The 23,786-nt window shown below is 43.7% G+C and overlaps 1 protein-coding gene across 1 annotated transcript in view; it reads right to left on the bottom strand.

Annotated features, from left to right (window-relative positions):
• Nucleotides 1-2,903: 2,903 nt before the first annotated feature.
• The window catches only part of LOC310927585 (cadherin-12-like), a gene marked incomplete at both ends in the record, with an annotated part of 50,088 nt that continues 29,205 nt past the window's right edge, over nt 2,904-23,786 (bottom strand). The window contains 6 exons of the mRNA XM_083889906.1: nt 2,904-3,535; nt 12,906-13,157; nt 15,950-16,064; nt 16,275-16,396; nt 18,747-18,883; nt 20,363-20,616. Of these exons, the coding sequence (XP_083746032.1) occupies nt 2,904-3,535; nt 12,906-13,157; nt 15,950-16,064; nt 16,275-16,396; nt 18,747-18,883; nt 20,363-20,616 (1,512 nt within the window). The remainder of the gene's footprint in view (nt 3,536-12,905; nt 13,158-15,949; nt 16,065-16,274; nt 16,397-18,746; nt 18,884-20,362; nt 20,617-23,786) is intronic.

A 23,786-nucleotide genomic window follows, 5' to 3' on the forward strand; every position in this document is an offset into this window, starting at 1 on the left:
GCGCGAAAGGTGAAGAATTCATGTGACAACAAAATGTATTTCTGGAATAACATTTGTGAGGTTTCAAAAGTTTGGCGTCACCTATACAATTTTTTTTTCTGTCTTTTCTATTAAAAGTCACACTTTTATTCATCAAATCAGTGGCAAAATGAATAGAAAATATAGTCAAGGCATTGACAAGACTAGAAATAATGTTTTTTTATTCACTTTGCTTTGGGGAAAGAACCAGCAAAACTGTTTTCAGCTGTGCTAACATCATTGCACAAGGGTTTTCTAATCATCCAATAGCCTTCTAATGCCGTTAGCAAACACAATGTACCATTAGAACACTGGAAATGGGCCTCTATACACCTATATACATATTACATTACAAATCAGACGTTTTCAGCTAGAATAGACGTTTACCACATTAACAATGTATAGAGTGTATTTATGATTCATTTAATGTTAGATTTAGTGCTTTTCCTTCAAAAATAAGGACATTTCTAGGTGAGCCCAAACTTTTGAACGGCAGTGTACATGGATCATTTTCAATAAAAAGCAGCATTGGGATACTGAGCTCACTTCCTGATGATCTACACTAACTTCTAAAAAGTGCGTTTGTTTTCTCGAGGCGGCAAGAACAAGAAGATAGTCAGTTCCGGCCAGGAAGTTTCATACTTCACGAGAAACTAGGGAAACGAGGTTGACGTTTGAGGTTGAATGAGGTCAGGGAATGACTTTTATACTAATTATTGACCAATCACACAATAGTTCGGACACCACAGGAGATGAGAGTTCTGCCCAGATGATGTTTTCAAGAATAAACTGAGGAAAAATACCAAAGCAGGGCTTTAAATGCATCTGTTCTTGGACTTCTTCTTGGAGTTGCTTTTTGGAGTTTGGTTTTTAAAGGTTCTGTTTCCGCCCATTTTACTTCACTCTTTTTACTCATAAAACGTGTTACAATTGACGGAAACACGTGAGCACAAGAGCAGCGCCGGGCTTTTATTTCCTTTGAAAGAGGTGACTTTGACGTCCAAACTTTTGCCAGTTTCATTTCATGTTATAAATGACGACAAAGGTCACCAACTCTGTTTTTATCCTTAGCTGAAATCACAGTGTTTAAAACACGGTGTACTGGAGAAAAGTGAGCAATTCCCTTTGAGAATGGAAGCCCTAAGAGGTGGCAAGTAGAGCGTAAGTAGTTTTTTTCCCTCTTTTGTGTACTGTGTGCAGCAGACATTTGAACCAACAAGTACAGCACGTAGTTTAGGTCCAACAAAACCTTCTCTCATTAGTTCTTTCTTGTTTATTGTATCTCAGATCCACCATCTAATGATCAGTGGACACAGACCCAGCTCCTCTCTCTCTCTCCACCTCACTGCAAATGCATCAACGCCTCTCAAACACCAGCTAAGGGAATTTAGAAACAGGAGCAGGAGTTTTCATTTTAGCAGTGGTCAAAGTGAATAAATCAATCATATTTAACAACAGCTCCCGTGCTGTTAGATTTAAGAACGATTTTAGAGCTCCAAAACACAAAAGTCAAGTATAATCAACACGAGGAGGAGAGAGGTGACTGTCGCAGTTCCTCTGTGAGGGTTGAACATCAAACTAGCGAAAGAGTGGAGAGGAAGACGCAGTCGTTTAAGTGAGCAAGCAATCAGTGGTGATCGGGAACAGGTGTGAACACGAAGAGCCATTACCAGGACGTGAATCAAAGATGTTGTAAACTGGAAAATGGACCGAGCTTCAGTGTTAATGGGGAAAAGTCTTTATGATAATGGCTCCGTTCACTTTCCACCTTTAATGCGACACAGTGAGTGGTCCGCCATATGATATGTGAGTTGTTGTATTTGTGGCTTTGTGACAGTCCCCACAGGGTTTTTTTTTTTCGGGGGGGGGGGGGGGTTGAGACCTGGTTTTAGGGTGAGAATTAGGCTTAGAATGGGGTTTAGGTTTCAGGAGACCACTTATGCAAAGCTGTTTGCGATCCTTTCCACCTTGTTATCATTTTGTCAACCCCGTACAGAGCCCTGTGTTTATATATTGGTCTGTAAGTGCACGTCTTTGAACAAAGTTCTCTCAGGCAGTTCACATGGTAACCGTGACACAGGAATTTCATTTGCTGCTCTATTTTTTTTTTTTGTTAAAGTTCATTCCATTCTGCTTCCCCTGCCATTAGTGACCTCACATCACTATCACTACATTGACTACATTTGAAATTAAACCCAGTAGAAATAGCGAACAATATTGCATTTGTTTGGCTGTAGCTACTCTCTGTGATTATTTCTAAATAATGACATTCCCATAGACCACATCAAAGTCTACCTCGTCTAAAATCCTTGTCCAAAACTGGTGGAACAACTGGTGTATAGTTAACGCATCAACGTCAATGCACGACAATGTGTGACAGCGCTACAATTCTCCTCTCACTCAAACTCAAGTCATTTCCTCAGCACATATATTTAGGGGGCTTTTAATGGCTGTTACAAAAAAATGTTGTAATAGCCATTCTGTGTTTGTGTAGCTTTGACATTTCAAAAGTGTTCTCTCGATTTTTAAAAGTGAAGAAAGCAAAGTATCGAAAAAATTGACGGATTTGATTTTGAAATCAAAGCATCAGATCACGATGTTGATTTTTAATATATATTTTTTTTATTAAGTATCATGAATCAAAAGACGATGTAAACATACAGAACCTCAGGCACTTTTGAGGAGCTATCAAGTTTACCATGTCATGCAGCTGTCGCTAGATTCTCCGCTCTCTAGCCCGACTGGCACTGCCGTCAACAACTACCTCACATGGACTGTTTTCAAAAATAAAAAACGTCCGAACCTGTCGTTCTAGTCGGTGCCTGTCACAGTAAAAAAAAAACAAGAACACGTCTAAAAAAAAAAGTATTTACCGCTCTTCAAAGTCAGCTCTCTTTCGACAGAGGAGACGGCTGTCTGTCCAGGATGCCAGCTAACGTTTTAAACGGCTGTCCCCAGTCACGGAGGGACGGCAAATCCCCCGAACTGTCAACCACCAACGTTTCCTCTATGGAGCTGAGCGAGCCGGCCACGGAGCCGTCGCCCTCGTAGGCATAGGTCACGAGCGAGTCAAAGGGCGCGGCGGAGGCGTATCCTTTCTGGCTCTCCTCCAGCCGGTGCTCGATGAACTCCTTGATCATTTCGGCGTCGCCGTCGCTCACTCTGCCGCGGGAGGAAGCGAGCGAGGCCTTTTTCTTCACGGCGACAACAACGCTGGCCGTTTGACGGTGGATGTCCGGCGACCTGACGTCGTCGCGGCGGCCTCCGGTGAGATGCAGCAAAACACCGTCGCCATAGCTGCCAGCGTCCTTTTTTTTGTTGCCGGTACTGCTGCTGCGGGCGCCGGCGTGCTGCGTGTGCGTGCTGCGCAGCGTGCCCATGTCGAAGGCGTGCGTGTCCGCCTCGCCGCCGCCCTCGTCGTCGTAGTGGATCACGTTGTCGCGTATGTCCTCCTTGGACGTCATCAGGGTGTCCTTCTCTTTGCGGCGCCGCTGGCTCATGTACAAACCCGCCATGACTGCACAAACAAAGACAAAGACAATGAAGCGATCCAGTTAGTCGAGGTTCAAACACTTTTTCCACAACTTTCCTAAAACTGCTTCTCCGCCACGTATTTCACGAGGTGATGGATCGCAGCGAAAGTTTCCCGATGGCAGCATCTAATGGGGTTACGCTTCACTCCCAGGTCAGACCCAGAGTAATTTGCTCTGCTCTCAGCTGGGAGTCGACATGTGAGAAGGGATACAAACTGCCAAAAACTGAGCACGAGTCGCTTTGAAGATAACGAGAAGAAGGAAGCCCCCGCTGCTCCCCCCAAATCTCGCATCGCGTCTTACGGGCACAAAACCTTGATTTCGCGTCCTTGATTTCGCGTCCTTGACTTCTCTCTAAACTTCTAACCGTGTTTGTGTATCCGTCAAAGCAAAGCTCCTCCTACTTTCTGACACTGACACACTGCCCTACAAATAATGTAAATGGCTGCTTTGTGATTGTTGTTGTTATTTTATCTATTGAATTTTCAAGGGGTCCTTGAACATTGAATGCGATGCTTGTGCGATGGTGACTCAGGGTTAGCAACGTAACGAGTATATTTTCTCTCCATCTCTGTACCTTCTTATGCAATTTAGACCAATTTTATTTTCTACCTTCATGTCAATAAAATGACGAGAAAAGGTCACACGCACTCAGTTTTTATCCTGAGCTGAAATCACAAGTGACTAAAACGTGGTCTACAGGAGTGAAAAAGTGGGCTCCTCTCTGTGAGAATGGAAGCCCTCAGAGGTGGTAAATAGACCTTACGGGCACAAGACATTGATTGCGCTCGCGTCCTTGACTTCGCTCTAGACTTCTAACCGTGTTTGTTTATGTTTATCCGTCAAAGCAAAGCTCCTCCTACTTCCTGACACTGACACACTGCCCTACAAATAATGTAAATAGCTGCTTTGCGGGATGCAGAACGTATCGATTACCTGACGCCTCAGCAATCCGTGTAGTTGTTCTCTCTCTCCACGGAGCAACAACACGCTTGCCAAATGATAGATTGTTGTTGTTATTGTATGTATTGGTTTAAACCTTAGTTTTCAAGGTGGTCCATGAACATTGAATGTGACGCCTGTGCTATGGTGACTCAGGGTTAGCAGTGTAACGAGTATGTTTTCTCTCCATCTCTATACCTTCTTATATAATTTCAACCAATTTTTTGTTCTACCTTTGTGTCAATAAAATGACGAGAAAAGGTCACACACACTCAGTTTTTTTATCCTGAGCTGAAAAGTGACTAAAACGCGGTCTACAGGAGAAAAGTGGGCTCCTCTCTGTGAGAGGTGGTAAGTAGACCTTAAGTTGTTGGTTTTATTCTCTCTTTTGTGTACTGTGTGCAGCAGGCATTTGAATCAACAAGTACAGCAAGTAGTTAAGGTCCAACAAAACCTTCAACTTAAGCGACCACATACAGTCGGTCATTCAGATCCACTCATTTCAGTGCATCTAGGGAAAAATGGCTGACTGAAATACAGGCGTGAACAAAGTAATTAAGGAAATGCTCCAACACGCTATGAAAAGTGTAAAACAATTGTAGATCATAATAAACTAAGTTTGTTCTTCTCTGTTTCAACGCTGTAATCTCTTCACTTTGCAGGTAATAGATGGTTAACAAGCGCCGGCTGTGAAATCTCTACTGCACACAACAGTGTGACGCTCGAGCGATGTCTCGAATGCATCCACAACAATGTTTGACATCAGCAGAGCAGATGAAATGATCATAATAATTAGAATAATAGCAGATTCAATCAAGGCACTGCTGCTTTTCTTCAGTGCAAATGAAGCCCTGCTCCTCCAGTTTTGATCGGCAAATGTTTTTTGTCTTTGCGTTCTGCGATGGAATCAATGGAAGCAGGGAAACAAACGAGCAAAGCTGTGAACAGTGAGTTTAAACCGAGGCTTCCTCTGTCTGCACGGCTAATGTCAGCACTGCTGCTGCTGCTGCTGCTGCTGTTAGAGCCGTCGAAAACGCAGATGTGACATAAATCTTCATTACATTTTGTCTCGATTTCTGCTTCACAACTTCACTGACATTATGTGAGGATGAGGAGTTGAGACTAGAAGAGCCTCAGCTGGTCAAACGCGGTGCTTTTACCCTTATAGTATAGCCATATGACGACATTCACAAGACTAAATATAAGGGCCCCCATGACCCTTTAACACCAAATGTAGCGTAACTGTATTATTACGCAACGGTTTGTGCTATCGGAAATTTATTTTAAAAGTTGGTTATTACAGTAATTTCACTTGCGCTGTTGAGGAAAGCCGGCGAATCAGCATCTCTGTCGCCAGAAATTCAACACGCCAAATCTGGTGTTCATGTACAACGACAACTTTTTGTTTTTCTTCTATTTCAACATACAGTAAAAATTGTAAAAAGCCATATTTTGGCCCCTTTTATGGTTAAAATAACCACACAAACATTGAGGCTTAGGTGTTAAAGGAGTCATGGTTGTGGTATTAAAAAGCTTTGGCGCCAACAAAAGATGTTACAGGACATAGTTTGATCATAGTTGATATTTTGAGCCACTCACCACTACAAATAAAGACCCTTTTTTTATTTAATTGTGGCATCTCAGATCCTGACAGAGTGTGACCTTGCTCAGCACTGATCCCATCACAGACTAAAAATGATCCCAGTGTCATCATCTGGCAACGATATTACACATTTTTTGCTCAGCAAATCTGTTTCACACTACAGTAATTATATCAGAGTGTTAACACAGTGCTGCTTTCCATGCAAGCATATAGGACTGTTAGCATGAATTTAAAAGAAACAACAGTCAAATATCTTAATTTTGTGAGTTTTTATATATATATATATATATCCATATATATCCATATATTATCCATCGCCTCACACCAGATGCTTTTTATTGGAAAGCCAAATGAGGCAACATCAGTGTCCAGAGAAAGAAAAACAACAACCTCCCCGGGGAAACTTAACAAGGTCATAGGGCTGGGCTAATGGGGGCTGCTGATATGCACATGGAGTATATTGATATTTCAGCATGCATGTTCAGCTCTTTGAGAGACTAAATAGGAGGTGGGGACGTGGTGTCTGCTGCTGCAGGAAGTCGAAGTGTAGGGCACAAGAGTCACCAGGAGTGATAGCAGAGGCATTGCAGTCAGAGTCAGAGTCAGGGGGGGATTTTAAATGCAAAGTCCTCGCATTTAAAATCCGCCCCTGACTCTGACTCTGATAGTCTGCAATTTGTCGGTGGAAATAGCCGTCCTCCGTTAAGCCGCGTGTTGTTTATCGGCTTCCCGTTCTGAATCAGGTGAAAGCCAGTGTTCTGACTGTTAGTTAGTTAGTTTCACGAGACGCGTGAAATGAACACCGAATTTACAACACAGGGACAAAACAAAACAATCAAATAAACGCTGTGGTGCGGTTGCGTATTGTGTCGAAACTGGACATGGATGAATTAAGTTTGGTGAGAAGAGAAGCGCAGACGACAGGATTTGGAAATCTTTGCAGGGCTGTTTTGAAACTAAAAGCCACTTTCTGACAAACAAAAAAGGCAAAAAAATATAGCAACATCTGAACCAAAAGAGAGATTTTATTCTCCCTTTTTATCTCTTTATTCTATCTCCGCCTTAACTCTGCCAACACATATGAGCTCCCAGTAAATAGGAGAAGGATGGCGGTAATGAGTATACATTGAGGATACTGTGTCTCTTAAGGGAGGTGCAGTACACAAGTGTCCACACGCTGTATCATCGCTGTTATTTTGCACAAAAGTAAAACCACTCTCTGGTGTATTAGAGAGGGACATAGTGTATTCCCACTGCGTCTGGGAGCACAGGCCAATTTCAAGATTCTGGGCCAAAATTGCACGGGAAATTATATTTTTTAAAACAAAAGCTTCTTTCTAAAGATCCTCGGCTACTGCCGGCCGAGATCTGCTTACAGACTTTGCATTTTACTGTAAATTGGATCATTAAAGAGTTTCCCCCAAGTATTAATACAGTATGTGATATTTACCACCCTATAAGTCATAAAACTAAGCGTGTAACGGTTCTGAACCAAAACCAAAAACCTCGCTTCAAAGGACTTCGGTTCAGAAACTCATTCTATCGGTTTGCTCAGAATAACTTTCCGAACCTCGGTTGCGCTCGTCGTCTTGTGTCTCACGGGAAGCCAATGTGTGCTTCTTTTGCATTACTTCTCCAAACAATGTCAAACTCGCACTGCACTTACTCATGTCTGTAAAATTTTCACTAAGTACTGGAGCTCCACACCCAGGCTTCCACAGACACTTACCCGCCCCGGGGGGGCCCCAGACCAGCCACAGACACCGCCACACACCGCTCCTAAACCCTGGAAGTCAACCCTAACCCTATTTCTTTTACAATTTTATGCCATTTTCCAGCTTTTTCACAAAGGCCTCCACCCAGCCCTTACCCTGACTCTGCCTCTCCGATAACTCTGGGCCCTCCCTCAAACTCACTGTTAAGCCCACCCTCGACTATCTTTACCCTAACCCTGCCCTGGATCCACCTCCGTGCCGCTGGTAATGCTGAGAAGACCCAGGCCTAAGCCTACCCCTAACCCTGCCCACTGCAGCCCCCAATGTTCAAGATCTGGTCACCTTTTCTAGATAGAACTTCCTACTCCTTCCTACCTTTTACTGAATGGAAGAACCCTCTTAGAACGTTCAGGGATGAAATTACCAAATCCTTTCACATGCTTAATCAAAACATGGCATGAACAATCTTCATGCCTCAATAAAATCATCCACTTAATAAAAGCTCACAATCTATTTTATTTCAGTCTCTTTCAGAACAGTTTTATGTCCTCATCCGTCACAATAAACAACGCTGACATACGTTTCATGATATTTTTTTAAAGCAGAAGATGGAGATGGAGAGTATATAATTGTCAGCCATCTGGATTCTGTGATATGAGATTAACAAGCTGTTTAACATTACGACAGCTTGGCTCCTCAGCCCCTCAGAGACGTCCTGTGTTCCTACCTAACTGTATACGGAAGAAACTGACGCTGCTTTATCCAGGGTTTTTACGAGATTTAATCAGTCGCTGTGTTTGTTTTGTGGGGAGGAGGAGCAGGAGGAGGAAACGGCTGCTGGGGGGTAATTCAGGAATCCTGAACAGGAGAAGCTGTCAACAGCGATCCCGACAAGCCCCAAGATCCCACACAACAGCAATACCATCGTAATATTTGATCCAATATTGCTGATTATATATAATGTCTGGCCCCGTCCTTGTGTGGCCTCACAGCTTCTCATGAAAGAGTCAAATATGACATGTGCTCTATACATTTATCCAAGCCTACATCATCTATCAAGCTCCTGTATTGCTGATGGAGGAATTTGCTGCTGCAGCTGCTTTCTTCCCCATTCAGAGCCCAGTGGAAGGAAACAGGGAGGGCTAACATGCTCAGGAAATGGTGTGGAAAATACAGCGTCCAGGCGTGTGTGGTCTTACTACAGCTCAGCCAACAGGTCAACCAGTGGTTTTTAATTAACACGCAAACAGGCCAAAAAGGCCTGGCTCTGTGTTTGCACCAAACTGGATTCAAATGTTTAGTTTTTATCATTAAATTGCTTACAAAGTCAATGCAAAGTGATGGTGAAACAAAAGTAGCTGCCCACTCAAGAGTAGTACTAAGTTAACGAGACTTTGGGTGAATTCCAATTCCTATCTTAACCCTCAATCTCAAAAATGCGCGCTCCCTCTAGTGCAAGTGCTGTCCCGATTTTCAGAAAAAACCCTTTCCAGAAGAAAGGATTTTACAAGGGTTCTTGATAACACTAAGGGTTCCAGGTGGGAGCTTTCTAAAAAGGTTCTACCTGTAGCCAAAGAAGGGTTCTCCTATGATGACAAGCCGAAGAACCTTATATGGTTCTACTTAGCACTTTTATTTTTAAGAGTGTAGGTCTAGTTGTCTAATTACGCGTACACATCCCTTACTAACCCACATTAAAAGCATGGTACAGAAGTATAACCCATAGGAAGCCAATCCTTTCCTCCACTCTCTGCTTCACCTGTCCATCACAGCGTTGACGCGTTGTCATTTCTGTTCAAACAAAGTCAGAACTGAAGAAAGCTCAAGCAAGGTCGGACAACTTCGAAACGACTGAGCGACTCCACAGACACGTTGTTCTGTGATATATAACAACCACTAACACAGCTTCCCCCCCCCCACCAATCTCAAAAAGCCCATGTGTGTCACTGTTCTTTATCCTTGGACCGTTACATAACTCCAATATCTGCCACTGAAAAGCTGCAGCTGCTTTAGAGGAGACCGCTAAAAGGCAGACGCTACCGAGAAATAAAGACGATCCGTGAGGATTTATTTCTTAAAGTTCTGACACAAAACCAAAAAAAGGTGAATATATCTGATGTTTTCAGAGCTGCCTGTCAAATTATTGTCGGTCATACTTAGTTTTACTCGGAGCGTGGGGAGAAAAATGATGTGTAATTGCTTTAGTCATATATATATACAGGAATAATGGGCAGCTTTACCATCTGAGAAGATAAAGAGCCTCATCCACAACTACCACAAAAGCCCTCAAGATGTCATTGGTGTTAAAGGGGGAAATGCATGGTATGCAAACTTTCAAACAGGGTCATTTGGGTAGTTTAAGTTGTCATTGTGATTTAAAAAGAGTAAACACAGTTGTTTGACAATAAATGGCTCGAGCCAACCACTAACCATGGGTGAAAGAAGAGTCATTCAAATTCTCTATCTCTAAGAAATCATAAATTCTGTGAGGGTATGTAAACGTATGAGCACAACACTAACCACACTCTTAGAAATGAAAGTGCTGAGTAGAACCATATAAGGTTCTTTAGCTAGTCCTCATAGAAGGGTTCCACCAAGAACCCTTTTAAAACCCTTTATTCAGGAAAGGGGTTTTAAAAGGTTCTCTGGATCAAAATGGTTCTTACTGGAACCATTAGTGTTACCAAGAACCCTTGAAAAAACTATTTTTTCGGGAAAGCGTTTTTCAGAAGCAAATGGTTCCAGGTAGATCCTCAGCCCTTGTAGAATAACCCTTTTGGAACCCTTATTTCTAAGAGTGTAGGTGATGTTTTCCTTTATTGGACAGGACGGTGAAGTGTGGAATGGGTCTGAGACACAGCAAAGGACTTCAGGTGGTGGACTCCTGGAAACCTGGGTCAATTTGCAATCTTAACCGTAACCAGTTCACCAAATCTTAACCCTACACTGATGCACTTCCTCAGAAATGAGCCTCTTTGTCATTAGAACCAGGTTCTGGTCCTCAGGGACTCCTGTCCTGCACGTTATAGGTGTTTTCTTATTCACCTGATTCAAACGAAGGGCTCGTTATCAGGCTTTGGCAGAGTTCGATGACGACCTGAATCAGGTGTCTCAAAGTCCCTGAGGACCAGCATTTGGTGAAACACTGTTCCCGCCATTTTCTGACGATGTCGAAATGACTGTTTGTGGACCGTTTCCAGTTTGCTCTTCATACAAAACCAGCAGCAGGAAAAATTGCTTTTTTTTAATTCCCAGTAGGGACAGTGAGGCATTTCCACTCCTCAATATTCCACTGATAAACACTTAATCGGGTCAATTTTGTTGTGAAACAAATCACTGCTGCACTCGCTGCATCCACACACTTGCTGGCTTTTGTTGTGTCTGTGTATCTCTACCCAGTTGCTTGTTAATGTTATTTCTGGCATCATTTCTTCAGCAGCTCACGCGCTCGTTGCTGTGCTGTTTTCTGCCCTCAAGGTAGCAGCAGCTAAAAGGAAGTTAATAAAACAGTAGGGGATGCCAAGTCAAAGACTGTTCCCCAGAGAGTTCCCCACAGAGCTCCACCATTGTTCGGGGCTTTTTCACCAGCACACATAGCTGCAACTGCCTTTTCTATCTAGATATCCAGATAGTAACACTTATTAAATTAACATGAAGGCAGGTTTTTTTTTTTTATGTCCCTGGTCTTTTTCAAAAGGGTCGTTTTTTTCGCCACCGCCGTCGTGATTTATGTGGAAACAAAAATGTCTCTCTCTGTCGAGCAGGAGGAAGGAGTAGATGTTATGTGTGCTAGCAGCGATTAGCCGGCCCTGCCCGTCCCCTTTCTTTATGTCCTCTTTCAGTTTCCCTTCCTCTCCACAGAGGACACCAATAAAGAAGGCACAAAGCCCCGAGGAGGCGACGGTTCTTCACTGACATGACATCAGTCAGTCCACACACACACACACACACACACACACACACACACACACACACACACACACACACACACACACACACACACACACACACACACACACACACATGGATAAGGAGAGATGTGGGACCAGGATAAAGAGCTGCTTTCACACTTGCACTCTTTCATTTCTGCTTCCTGTGCAATGCAGCACTCTCTCTCTCTCACACACACACACACACACACACACACACACACACACACACACACACACACACACACACACACACACACACAAACACATACATATGCACAGGTGCATGTGGGTTAACTCCCTGCAACAGAGTCAGAAATGAAATGACACAATGGAAGGAGGTGCAATTTAAGTACATGAGTAGTCAGACTCAGAGTGAGCTCTTGTAGGATAATTATTAGAAGTGTGTCACTGGCTGATGGCTCCCTCTAGTGTTACGACATATGCATACACATATTCCAGTCAGCAGCTCTAGGCCACATAAAAATAAGAATTCAGATCGTGCTGTGTCTGAACTCTAGAAACTATAAACCCTATTAATCATAGCGTAATTAAAAGAAAGAGGTGGAGACAATGCCAGAAGACTTCACACATTAGTTGTTTTGTGGTTAAATAAAATAAAATAAAATAAAACAAAATACAAAGTGGACTTATGTGAGGGTCGATATGTTTGTTAAATTTTAGCAGACATTATTCATTTTTGGACACACATCTTCACCATTAACTAGGTGCTTACTAACATATATAAGTAGCATACTAGCCCTTTATTACTAATCATTAAGCACATATTAACACCTTATTCTACATAACCTTATTCTAACCTCTATTACGACATGAAGGTGTTAATACATGCTCAATACTTCACCCTTACCCTATTTTTTAATCCACATGTAATCGATTTGGTTGATCTGATTCTTGCAGATGCATCTCAGTCAACTCGTTGTCTTTCAAATCCCTAAACTAATGAGACACCAGCACAACAACACTGCAATAATACAGAGAACCTGCACCAGTCTCCTCCTGTTATTGTTTTTCCCTGATGCCACAAAGGAGTTCTGCAACCTTCAACCTGACAGGGTGATGTTCAAGCCACCATTTTCTCCTACAAACACACTGGGTACAGACACACTGATACCAACGTGTGTGGGTTTGGTCTGGAGCTTACCGATGAGCAGAACCACACACAGCAGAATGGCCATCAGAGCTCCGGTGCTGAGGCCCACGGGCAGAAAGATGGCCTCCGCCGAGCAGGTGAGCAGCGAGCCCCTCGTTGCGCACGAGCACACGCGGATTGTGAGCGTGGCTGTGCTGCTCTGAGCCGGGTAACCGCTGTCCTCCACCACGACGGGGAGAGCGTAGACGTCCTGCAGGCGGCGCTTGAAGCCCGAGCGCCTCGTCACGATGCCGGCGGTATTGTCTGGAAGCAACAGAGGAGGAGGTTGAGTTACATATATATATATATATACAGTATTGTGGGTCCTAAAACCATAAACTTTGTGTTTGAATGAAGGTTGTTCGATCGCTGTGAATCATTCCTAGTTTGGGTGTGGTGATCTGCACATTCTAGAGCTTTTGTTGTTTTTTCGGCCAATCAGCTGACGGAGAATACACATGGCTACTTAATATGCACGCACAGAGAGAGAGAGGGAGGGGGGGAGAGAGAGTGTGTGGAACTTTCCAGCAGTTATTGAGCGTGTGCGGTGTGAAAGCTGATTGTCATCAAATCAGTCGTCACCAAAGCTTTGTTGAACAAAGGAAGGCAAAGAAAACATTCATATATATTATATATTATACATATATGTGTATATATATAAATACCTCAAAGTCATATTATGTGTTATAATTAGAATATGTTATGATTATCATATTTATGTCTCTGTAAATTTTTTCTTCTTCTTCTTCTTCCAGACAATAAAAGTAGCTTTAAACCTAAAGGTCAACATTTCCCCAAAGTCTCCCACACTTTCTTTCTTTCTGTGTTACTTCAGTGTCAGACTCCCAGCAGGCATCACAACCTCGTTTTCTGTTCTCTGTCTTTTTTTTTTTGTAAGGTTATTTCGATTTCAAGGTGTGTGCTGTTAACAGATTCTATTTACAAGGTTTGGAAGGTATTTGTTTTAAAATGACATTATACTCACACGGCGGATAAGCGTGGCACGCACGTGTGATTATGATACATTCAACTGTTCAATGAAAAGCGTATTCTATAAAGGCAGGGGAATCGAAGGTGAGGAAATGCCCTTGGTAATCATTTCCAATGAATATGACAAAAACGGTGCTTTCATGCTAATGTCTGTGAGAGATTGAAAAAGAAACATGAGTCGGATCAGAGCTGATTTAATATAGATATATATGTTTAACTGATGGCTGCATCACCCGTGCTTCAGTGACATAGACATCCAGCAAGAACATGCAAGTTCAGGGTGAGTTTTGGTTTGAAAATCTCTCTCTTTGTGAGTGTGTATGTGTGTGTGTGTGTGTTTGTGAATGAACTCTCCAGGACCTCGTCTTGCATAATCACCTACAGAGTGAGGACCAGGAGTCCTCGCGAGGACGCAAACCTGGTTCCAAAGAGGCGCAACCTAATTTCTAAGGAACTGGCTCAATTTATGGCTAAGATTTGAATCAGGCTTAGATTGAGGTTAGGATTAAGCATTAACTGGGGGTTAGGTTATGATTTAGGGTCAGTGCAGAGGCCTTAAAAGGATAGCTGTGCAAACCTGCGTGTGTGTGTGTCAGAAAAAAGATATGTTCTCCCATTGCTCGACAGTGATGGAGCTTGACAAGGTAGAGACCATTAAGGCACCTTGTCCCCCCCCCCCCACACTCTAGTTCCCTGTGTGGCTGCAGGTCCTCGTGTCTGACTCGATCAGACGTGATGTTGATCATATACAGGTGCAAATATATACCAGCACAAAACGGTGAGGTGTTGCGTTGGGAGAGCAGTAAGTAAAGGACTTACTGTACTGTCTGTCACACGGTTACATGTCGCCCCCTACTGGTGGAGATGCAAACTAATCTCCTAATGCACCATGTCCTGCCTGATGGACAAGATACTGTTTTTTTTAAAAAAAGGGACCAGAGTCTGTGTTACTATTTCATTTATTTTCATTTATTATTTGTGTTGTTCTGACTCCAAATTTGGGGGCTTTATTTCTGTTATTTACCCACACAATGAACACGTGCACATTTATATCGGGAGCCAGGTCATGTTTACCGACGCCAGCCTTTTGAACTCACTGTTTTTACAGTATAGCCCGTGATGGTCAAACTAATCATCTTTGGAGGTTTGATGCAAACTGAAGGCTACTATGGTGATACAGTTGTGTCTTGTCACTCACACAAAATAGATTTGAGAGCAAAAGAGAATCGGTTGCAAGCTTGCAAGTTCAAACGTTTTGCTTGCAAATTCAAAAAAATTAGCTTGTGACGAGGTGTGTGCTCGCAACTCCAAATGGGCGGGGCCTACACTGATCGATGAGAGAAGAGTTTCTATTGGTAAACTTGAAGTCGCGAGCAAAACTTTTGAACTCGCAAGCTTGCAACTTATTCTCTTTTGCTCTCAAAATGTATTTATGTATTGCTTGCAAATCTGTCTTTTTTTGCTCTCAAATCTCTTTTTTTGGGTGCAAATCTATTTTGTGTGAGTGTATAATAAAGACACAAGTCTATCTCCAGTACACTTGGAAGGAGGTTCAGAGAAACATCATCAGGTTTCCTCCCACAATCTAAAGAGGTGACACCGGTCGTGTGAAACTGTAACGTGGACTCCAAACTTTATAAAACTATAGAGCAAAAATATCATAGAATCAAACCCAAACAGCAGCAGCAGAGCCAATGCTCCAATGCTCTGCAGGAATCACGGTCAGAGCTTTTAAATGTGCAATTACTAACTTTGGCATCTTGGGGGCAGTGCAAAACCAGTTTTGAAAACAAGACGTGATGTCAAACCTGGAAGAGAAGTGTTGCTCATTTATATATGACGCTGTAAATGTTCCTTCCCCACTCCAAAGGGAAATATGTACCTAATATACACTACAGCAGTCTTATTGTTTGGTGTTCAATAGAGCTGCAACTAACGATTAATAATCGATTACTCGTGTTCAAAGCTATGAGAAACAAACTAAGACAGAGAGGTTTTGGGGAAAAGAATGAGCTTGAAACACTGACAGTTTAAACCCCAATCTTCCCCCTTTTTTTTAAACGTACTTCCAAAATCTCGAACGGTGAAGTTTCGGTTGCGCAGCTCCCTCGGGACCTTGAAGAAGAACCTCTGACCAACAGGAGGAAGATCCCTGTCTACGGCGCTCACCATCTGGATCACCTGGTCAGGGAAGGAGCCAGCCAAGAGAGAACAATTAATCGGGGGGGGGGGGACGGTAACTCCAGCCTGGAGGTGCATGTTTTTAATAGTGATGTGTGCCAAACCACTAGATTCAAGATTCAAGATGCTTTATTTATCCCGAGGGAAAAATAAATCCACTGTATTTCCCAGTAAATATGGAACACAATAAGATGTTTAAACCGAGTTTACCTGTCCGACCTTGGAGTTCTCACACACGAATGACTCTGAAGGAACAGCCAACTCTGGAGGGAACTCGTTCACGTCCAGGATGTTGACGGTCACCGACACTTTGTTGGAAAGCAGCGGGTTGCCTGTGTTGAAAATCCATGGTTAAGGATGTGAGGTGGAACCATTCATAGGAAGACTGAAGAAGCATCATTTATTTTTGATAACACTAGTGCAGTGCCTGTAGGAAGTATGTATTCCTGTAGTGGGAGCTGAAGAAGATTTTTCAGTTATGGTAATGCATGATAAGGAAGGTAAAGGCTAACATAATACAAACACTGTGCAACCTCATTGTGCAACCTCGCAATGGAAATATTAAAATTTTCGGTTAGCATTAGCCAGCTAGATGTTGTGACTGTCAGCCATGCCACAGGTTGCACAGTGTTTGTATTATGTTATCCCTATAGCTAATGCTAATCGTAGCCTCGCTAGATTACCTTTGGAAACAATTTTGCCAAGTGAGCTGCAAAGTAGTAGCATGCTAATGCTAAATAAATATGTGCTCGCGTATTGGTGAATGGACACCGACCTCGTCATTTCAGTATGACACCATGTTCTGCGGTGAACCGTGTGAAAATGTCAACATCTTCACTCCCACCTCCCCGCGCCAGACAGCGCAGCCACTGCTGATGAACCGCTGCCTGCCTGGTGTAGTGTGATCAGTAAATCAGTAAATCTTAGGGCGATCTGACCAACAGTCAGCGAGATAAGCCTGTCACAACTTGCTTTATAGATAGATGTCTGATGTCTCTCTTATTTTACACATATTTCCATTTAAATGTAAAAGTCAACTGCAGTGCAGAGACAAATACTTGAAAGTGTTATTTCAATAATGTTGATTACAGTTAAGCCATTCTGTGTACTACCATTTGTTCTGATGAAAGTGATTTATTTTAACTTTTTTGGGGTGGGAGTAGTCAAGCTCTATCAGACATAATCTGATTCATGAACGTGGGCCAACAAAAATGGAATTAAATTTGACGGAGCAACTATGCTACACAGGTTTCTGGGTTTGAATGGAGGCAGATGGTCCCGACCTGTGCATGTGTGTGTGTGTGTGTGTGTGTGTGTGTGTGTGTGTGTGTGTGTGTGTGTGTGTGTGTGTGCGCACACTGGTATTTGTTTTCTGGAGCTTTTTTCTCTGGCATAAACAATGACCTTGTCAGTACCGGTTGTCCTCATGGAGACCAAAACCTGGCCCCAATGAGACATAACCTCATTTCTAAAGGAACTGGTTGAGTTTTTGCTCCAACATTTAAACTGCGGTTACAGGTTAAGGTTGAAGTTATAAACTTAAAGTTCGAAATGAGGCTTTGTTTAGTTTATCTGCTGTTTCCGATCATCCTTCTGTTTGATTTGATAACAACTCTTGTTGTTTGAGGATTTCTATAGTTCCTCTGTGTAATGGGAAGAAGTTGGCAGAGTCCACTCGCGGCCTCCGCAAGGAGATCATGTGGTTACGCGGTTGCCACAGCTGCACCTGCACTTTTAGCAAATCTGCAGAAAACAGAACATCTCTTAAGAATTGTCTGTGCCATAACTGCATTATCCAACACTAAAGAGCACGTCGGATAAGTGTTGTTGCACGTGTTCACCCATTCCATATGGAAACACTACATCTTCATCTGCTACTAAAGTCAGTTTGGATCACTGTGCCTTTAACCCATGATCGATGAGTGTCAGCATTAATAATCAGTCTGTGCCTGGATATTTAATCCACAGAAAATGCATTTTGGCACAAAGCTGAGGTGTGAATGTGAGTGTGTGAATTGTGCGTGTTTGCCTTTAACAGCTTTTTAAATCAGCATAACACACTAAAGACATGTAAAGCTAATTGGCTCTAGTTGAGTGAAAAATGTAAAAGTGTCAAGTCACTGTAGCAGCCTCGCAGGAAGACGCTGACTCAGTCCTTTAAATTTGTATGAAATCATCCGGTACAGTACTCATTTTTTAATTTCTGATTTCTGTCTTTGGATGAAATTCACAATAAACTTGAAACTAAATAAACTTGTATTTCTGTTCAGACTTCTCTGGCTCTGCGGGGGCTGCACTTTAGTTTTGTTCATCCATTTCATTTTCTTTTGTTGTAGAAGCCACCAGAAATTTCAGAAAGGAAATATGAACCGCACAAACACAGCTATGCATTGCACGTAAGATTTTTCCGATCTGTTTCATGTTTCAGTATCAGGATCAGAAGAGAAATGGACTTTCATTTTTGTTCGCCTGCGCAATCCATTATCCTGCATGTGTTGTTTCCTTTCACTGTGCACAATCGTAGCCTCAATGGCGATGTTTTTCACCACATCGGCAGATTCACCGGTCAAAGGTTTTCTGAGTGCAACGGCCAAATATAATTTGGTGGAACAAGTTGGTGAGAATGTCACTTCGCTGCACTCAGAAATAGAATATTGGACCTTTTTGTTTGGAAATACTTACTGACTTTGGTCGCCACCACCGTGATCTTGTGCTGCATAGCCGTCTCTCTGTCCAGGTAGTCGTTAGAGGAGATGGTCCCCTCGACGGTGTCGATGTCAAAACAGCTGTCAGACTCCGCGTCCCACAGCAGAGAATACCTGCAGTGATGAGAGCGGTCGACATAAGAGGGTGGAACAGGTTCAAGCGGTGAGATGAGTGCTCTGTCGTCAACTTCTGTCACAGAAACAAAGAGAGCTTTTGTGTGACAGAATAACGCGGAAAAAAGTCCCGTCCGTTTTTTGTATTTATTAATAGTGACAGGAAAGGACAACCATGAAATGAGGTTGGGTGAGGTAATGAAATAAAGTTAATGGCGTGGCCTCGCAGGAGTCTAACCTAACACCTGCTGCCCAACGCATGTGCACTCTGTATAAATAAACACCCTTTACTTTCCCGTGTTTGCTCTCTTGAAGACAAACAAAACTACAAAGTCACTCACTGACTTCAGGCCAGTGGCACTCATGAAAAGGAAGATAGATAGATGTGTTTTCTTGTCATTTAAAATGCTAGCTTGATAGCCAGCTAGATGGTTGCACACCTATGTTCTGAAATCCCTATGTTCTGAAAGCCCTATGTCCCTATGTAAAATGTTCTGACACAAGCACAAGTATTAAATGTCATGCCCGCAGGCTCATTCCAAGTACATGGAGCTCCAGGGTGTGGGGCAGAAGGTGGTAGTTGTCCCCATTCTGGGGCTCCAGGGAGGCTGTTAGGTGGTAGTCAGTGTCTCTGCTCTAGGGCTCCAGGGAGGCGGGTAGGTGGTGGTCAGTATCCCCGATGTGGCGCTCCATGGTGTGGGACGGGAGGTGGTGGTAGTTGTCCCCGTTCTGGGGCTCCAGGGCAGCGGGTAGGTGGTAGTCAGTGTCTCTGCTCTGGGGCTCCAGGGAGGCGGGTAGGTGGTGGTCTCTGTTGTCCCCCCTCTGGGGCTCTAGGGCAGCGGGTAGGTGGTGGTCAGTGTCTCTGCTCTGGGGCTCCAGGGCAGCGGGTAGGTGGTGGTCTCTGTTGTCCCCCCTCTGGGGCTCCAGGGCAGCGGGTAGGTGGTGGTCAGTGTCACCGCTCTGGGGCTCCAGGGCAGCGGGTAGGTGGTGGTCAGTGTCCCCGCTCTGGGGCTCCAGGGATGTGGGACGGGAGGTGGTGGTAGTTGTCCCCCCTCTGGGGCTCCAGGGCAGCGGGTAGGTGGTGGTCAGTGTCCCCGCTCTGGGGCTCCAGGGCAGCGGGTAGGTGGTGGTCAGTGTCCCCGCTCTGGGGCTCCAGGGATGTGGGACGGGAGGTGGTGGTAGTTGTCCCCGCTCTGGGGCTCCAGGGCAGCGGGTATATGGTGGTCAGTGTCCAGTAGACAACGGTCACCACCTTTTAGTACTTTCGGGAACATAGGGCTTCCAGAACATAGAGATTTCAGGACATAAGGCTGATAGATAGTTGGGGAATAATATGACAAGTTAAAAACTCACCCTGTCCATCTATACTGATAAGGATAAGGAGTAGAAATGACCAAATATAAATACCAAAACAAACATTGTTATATATAGCACAAGTTGCTCTTGCGATGTCCCCTCAAGCAATGACGAGTCTGTTACCTGACAGCGCTGCTGCTGACATCCAGGTCGTGGGCAGTCACGGAGCCAATGATGGTCCCCGGAGGAGTGTCCTCGTACACGTCCATGGAGTACGTCGGCTTGGTGAAGACCGGAGGCTCCTCCATGTCCAGGACACTCACCTTCACTGTGGCCGAGTCTTTGAAAGGCCCCAGGTGGAGGAAACGAGGGTCCAGCTGAGCGTTGGAAGCCTCCACCTTGAATGTGTAAGACTTTTTGGTTTCATAGTCAAGGGTCTGTGGAGGAGAGGTGAGGAGAGGAGGGACACTGGATTTGCAAAGAGGCAACAGACAACACACAGGCAATACAATGAACTGGACAAATGCCAATATCTGTATTTTGGACAAAAGAATATCACAGTTCTTTCACTTTAAACCCAGATCATGATGAACCCATGAAAACAGGTATGAGCAAAAAAAAAATCCTCTTAATCCTCTTAAAGATGTTGCCTGAGGCTGAGGTTAATAATTATCAAGGCTGATCGACACAGAAAGACTAAAACCTTTCATGATGCAATTGTACAATACGTGTCGGTGTAATCTCCACATAATTAAAAATCACTTTTGTGAATGCTGTGTACTTACACATGTAACACACTAATAAAAAAAATTACAATTACACTTTACCATAATGTATAATTCAAAGAAAAAACATTTTCTACACTTTTCCATCACTGGTCAAACAGCCTCACTCATTATTTCTATTTTACCGGTCTCTATATCAGGTTTACGTGGGCAGACTTGTTCTTCTTTGTTAGTGTAAAAATAAAGAAGACTTAAGTACACATGAAAACGTTATATTCCAAAGATGAAAAACAACCCCTTTGTGGCCATTTTTCGGTTGTTAGTTATTCAGTAGAGTTGAAGTACATTATTATGATATTATTTAAAATGGTGGCTGTTTTGTGATGAGGTGCTAATGGCTCCATTACACCTTTAATAGATCTATCTTTTGGGAGATGCTGGGCCATGAAGGAGCCACCAGTTGGATGTTGGATGGAAAGAGTCTTTAAAAAATACAACCTCTGTAGGCGGCCACTGAACTGAAACACGGTAAATAATGTTCCGTTCTGCGTTCTCGGAACGGTACCGAGGTGACCCTGCCTTATCGTTGCATAGCAACCGTGACTGCATCCTGATCAATTAATTCCTCACAGTAGATACTTCAAAGGATAGGATTCGCCCTACGTCTAATCACCGGCAACAAATGCGCTGATTGATTTAGACGTAGAGAAAGGTCGATTTCCACCCCCCCCCCCCCCCCCCACACACACACACATATACTCGTCTGTTTGTGAAAGCACGGGAGCGACGGATGCAGGAGACGGACACTTTGATATGGAAATCTAGCCACAAACTGTACCAAGACACATTTGTATACACATCAAAGTGAGTTTGTATAATGACGCTGTAGCCATTTCACATTCCCAGGCTTGACTGTTGCTCTCTCTCTCGTCGTATGTCAGAATCAAACCATGCGAGTGCTTCTGGTTTTTGCTCCACAATTCTTCAAGTGGAGGCTTGAAAAATGAGCGACTGTCCACTGCATCACAACAACAAACATAATGCCGCTGAGGAGGCAGTTCAAAGCTACATCTATCAACACAAAGAGAGAGCCTGAACACGTCTAAATCTCTTCACAACCTACACAAACACACATTTTGACTCTTTAGCTTTCATCTTCTCATTCCCACAGATCTCGTGGGAAAGAAAGACACTGTCGTTTCCCACTAAAGAGCCCCATGCCAGTCACTTCCACTGAAGGAAACCGTCATGTGTGGATGTGCCTCGGCTCCCAAGCCTATACACATATGTGGAAAACAATAATAAGTCCAACGAGGAAAGAAATGGACATAAATGTTTGCGGTCACACAGAGTGTACCAATGTGCTTTACTTCAACTGCAGTTATGTTTCCTGGTCCTGGTTTCAAAATGGAAACTGATATACGATTCAAAACATGTGGACTGCAGTGACAACACAGCGTTCTCTCAGAAATGAACCTCAACACTCGCAGTCTCTGAGGATGCACAAAACATTAGCCGCGAGAAAGTTTTATGCACAGAACGTTATGATGCAAATGTCAAAGCAACAGCACTTAGGTTGGACTCCTGTGGCAAACTGTGGAAAAGCTGTTCACTCATATGGATTTCGGGGTTTGGGAGGATGCTTGGCAAATTCTTTCTCCACCTTTCCCTTTTAGGCCCCATTAATACCTGGTTTTGACATCCATTCTGAATGATCCAATCACATGATGCACTGGGCTTTCAACTGACTAATGTTTAGGGCCAAGACAAGGACTGAGGTTAGAGTTTGGGGCCAAGACAAGGACTGAGGTTAGGGACCAGGACAAGGACTGATAGGGGCCAAAACAAGGACTGAGGTTAGGATTAGGGACCAAGACAAGGACCGACGTTAGGGGCCAAGACAAGGACTGAAGTTAGGGGCCAAAACAAAGACTGAGGTTAGGGGCCAAGACAAGGACTGAAGTTAGGGGCCAAAACAAGGACTGAGGTTAGGGGCCAAGACAAGGACTGAAGTTAGGGGCCAAAACAAGGACTGAGGTTAGGGGCTAAGACAAGGACTGAGGTTAGGGGCCAAGACAAGGACTGAGATTAGAGGCCAAGACAAGGACTGAGGTTAGGGGCCAAGACAAGGGACTGGCGTTAGGATTAGGGACCAAGACAAGGACTGAAGTTAGGGGCCAAGATAAGGACTGAGGTTAGGGGCCAAGAAAAGGACTGAGGTTAGGGGCCAAAACAAGGACTGAGGTCAAGGGCCAAAACAAGGACTGAGGTTAGGATTAGGGACCAAAACAAGGACTGAGTTTAGGATTAGGGACCAAGACAAGGACTGAGGTTAGGGGCCAAGACAAGGATTGAGATTAGAGGCCAAGACAAGGACTGAGGTTAGGGGCCAAGACAAGGACTGGCGTTAGGATAAGGGACCAAGACAAGGACTGAAGTTAGGGGCCAAGATAAGGACTGAGGTTAGGGGCCAAGACAAGGACTGAGGTTAAGGGCCAAGACAAGGACTGAGGTTAAGGTTAGGATAAATATCCAGGTTTGGCTTAGTGGATATCCACCATTGACTTCCCTTTACAGGAGAAAATGATCCACACTGGCATCTGTGTTTTAGTTTCGGTAAAACATAAAGCATTTCCAACGTGGAGCAACCTGGGTGTTATGAGCTGCGAGTTCATGCAATAGGTGGTTTAACAGGTCAAGTATTTCAGTCTAACCTCTCTCATGGTTTAGAGTTTGGTGTTATGGTTGTTTCATAACAGTGAGTGCAGTTTAACAATGAGCTGGCGCAAAGCAGTGAAAGCCACAGATTTTATTTAATTTTCTGTAACAAGAGGCTTTAGCTCTCATGTCGTCTGCCCTGGTTTAGAAATCAGTCGGATATA

Source organism: Microchirus variegatus (assembly GCF_963457635.1).
Source record: "Microchirus variegatus genome assembly, chromosome: 5".
Taxonomy (NCBI): domain Eukaryota; kingdom Metazoa; phylum Chordata; class Actinopteri; order Pleuronectiformes; family Soleidae; genus Microchirus; species Microchirus variegatus.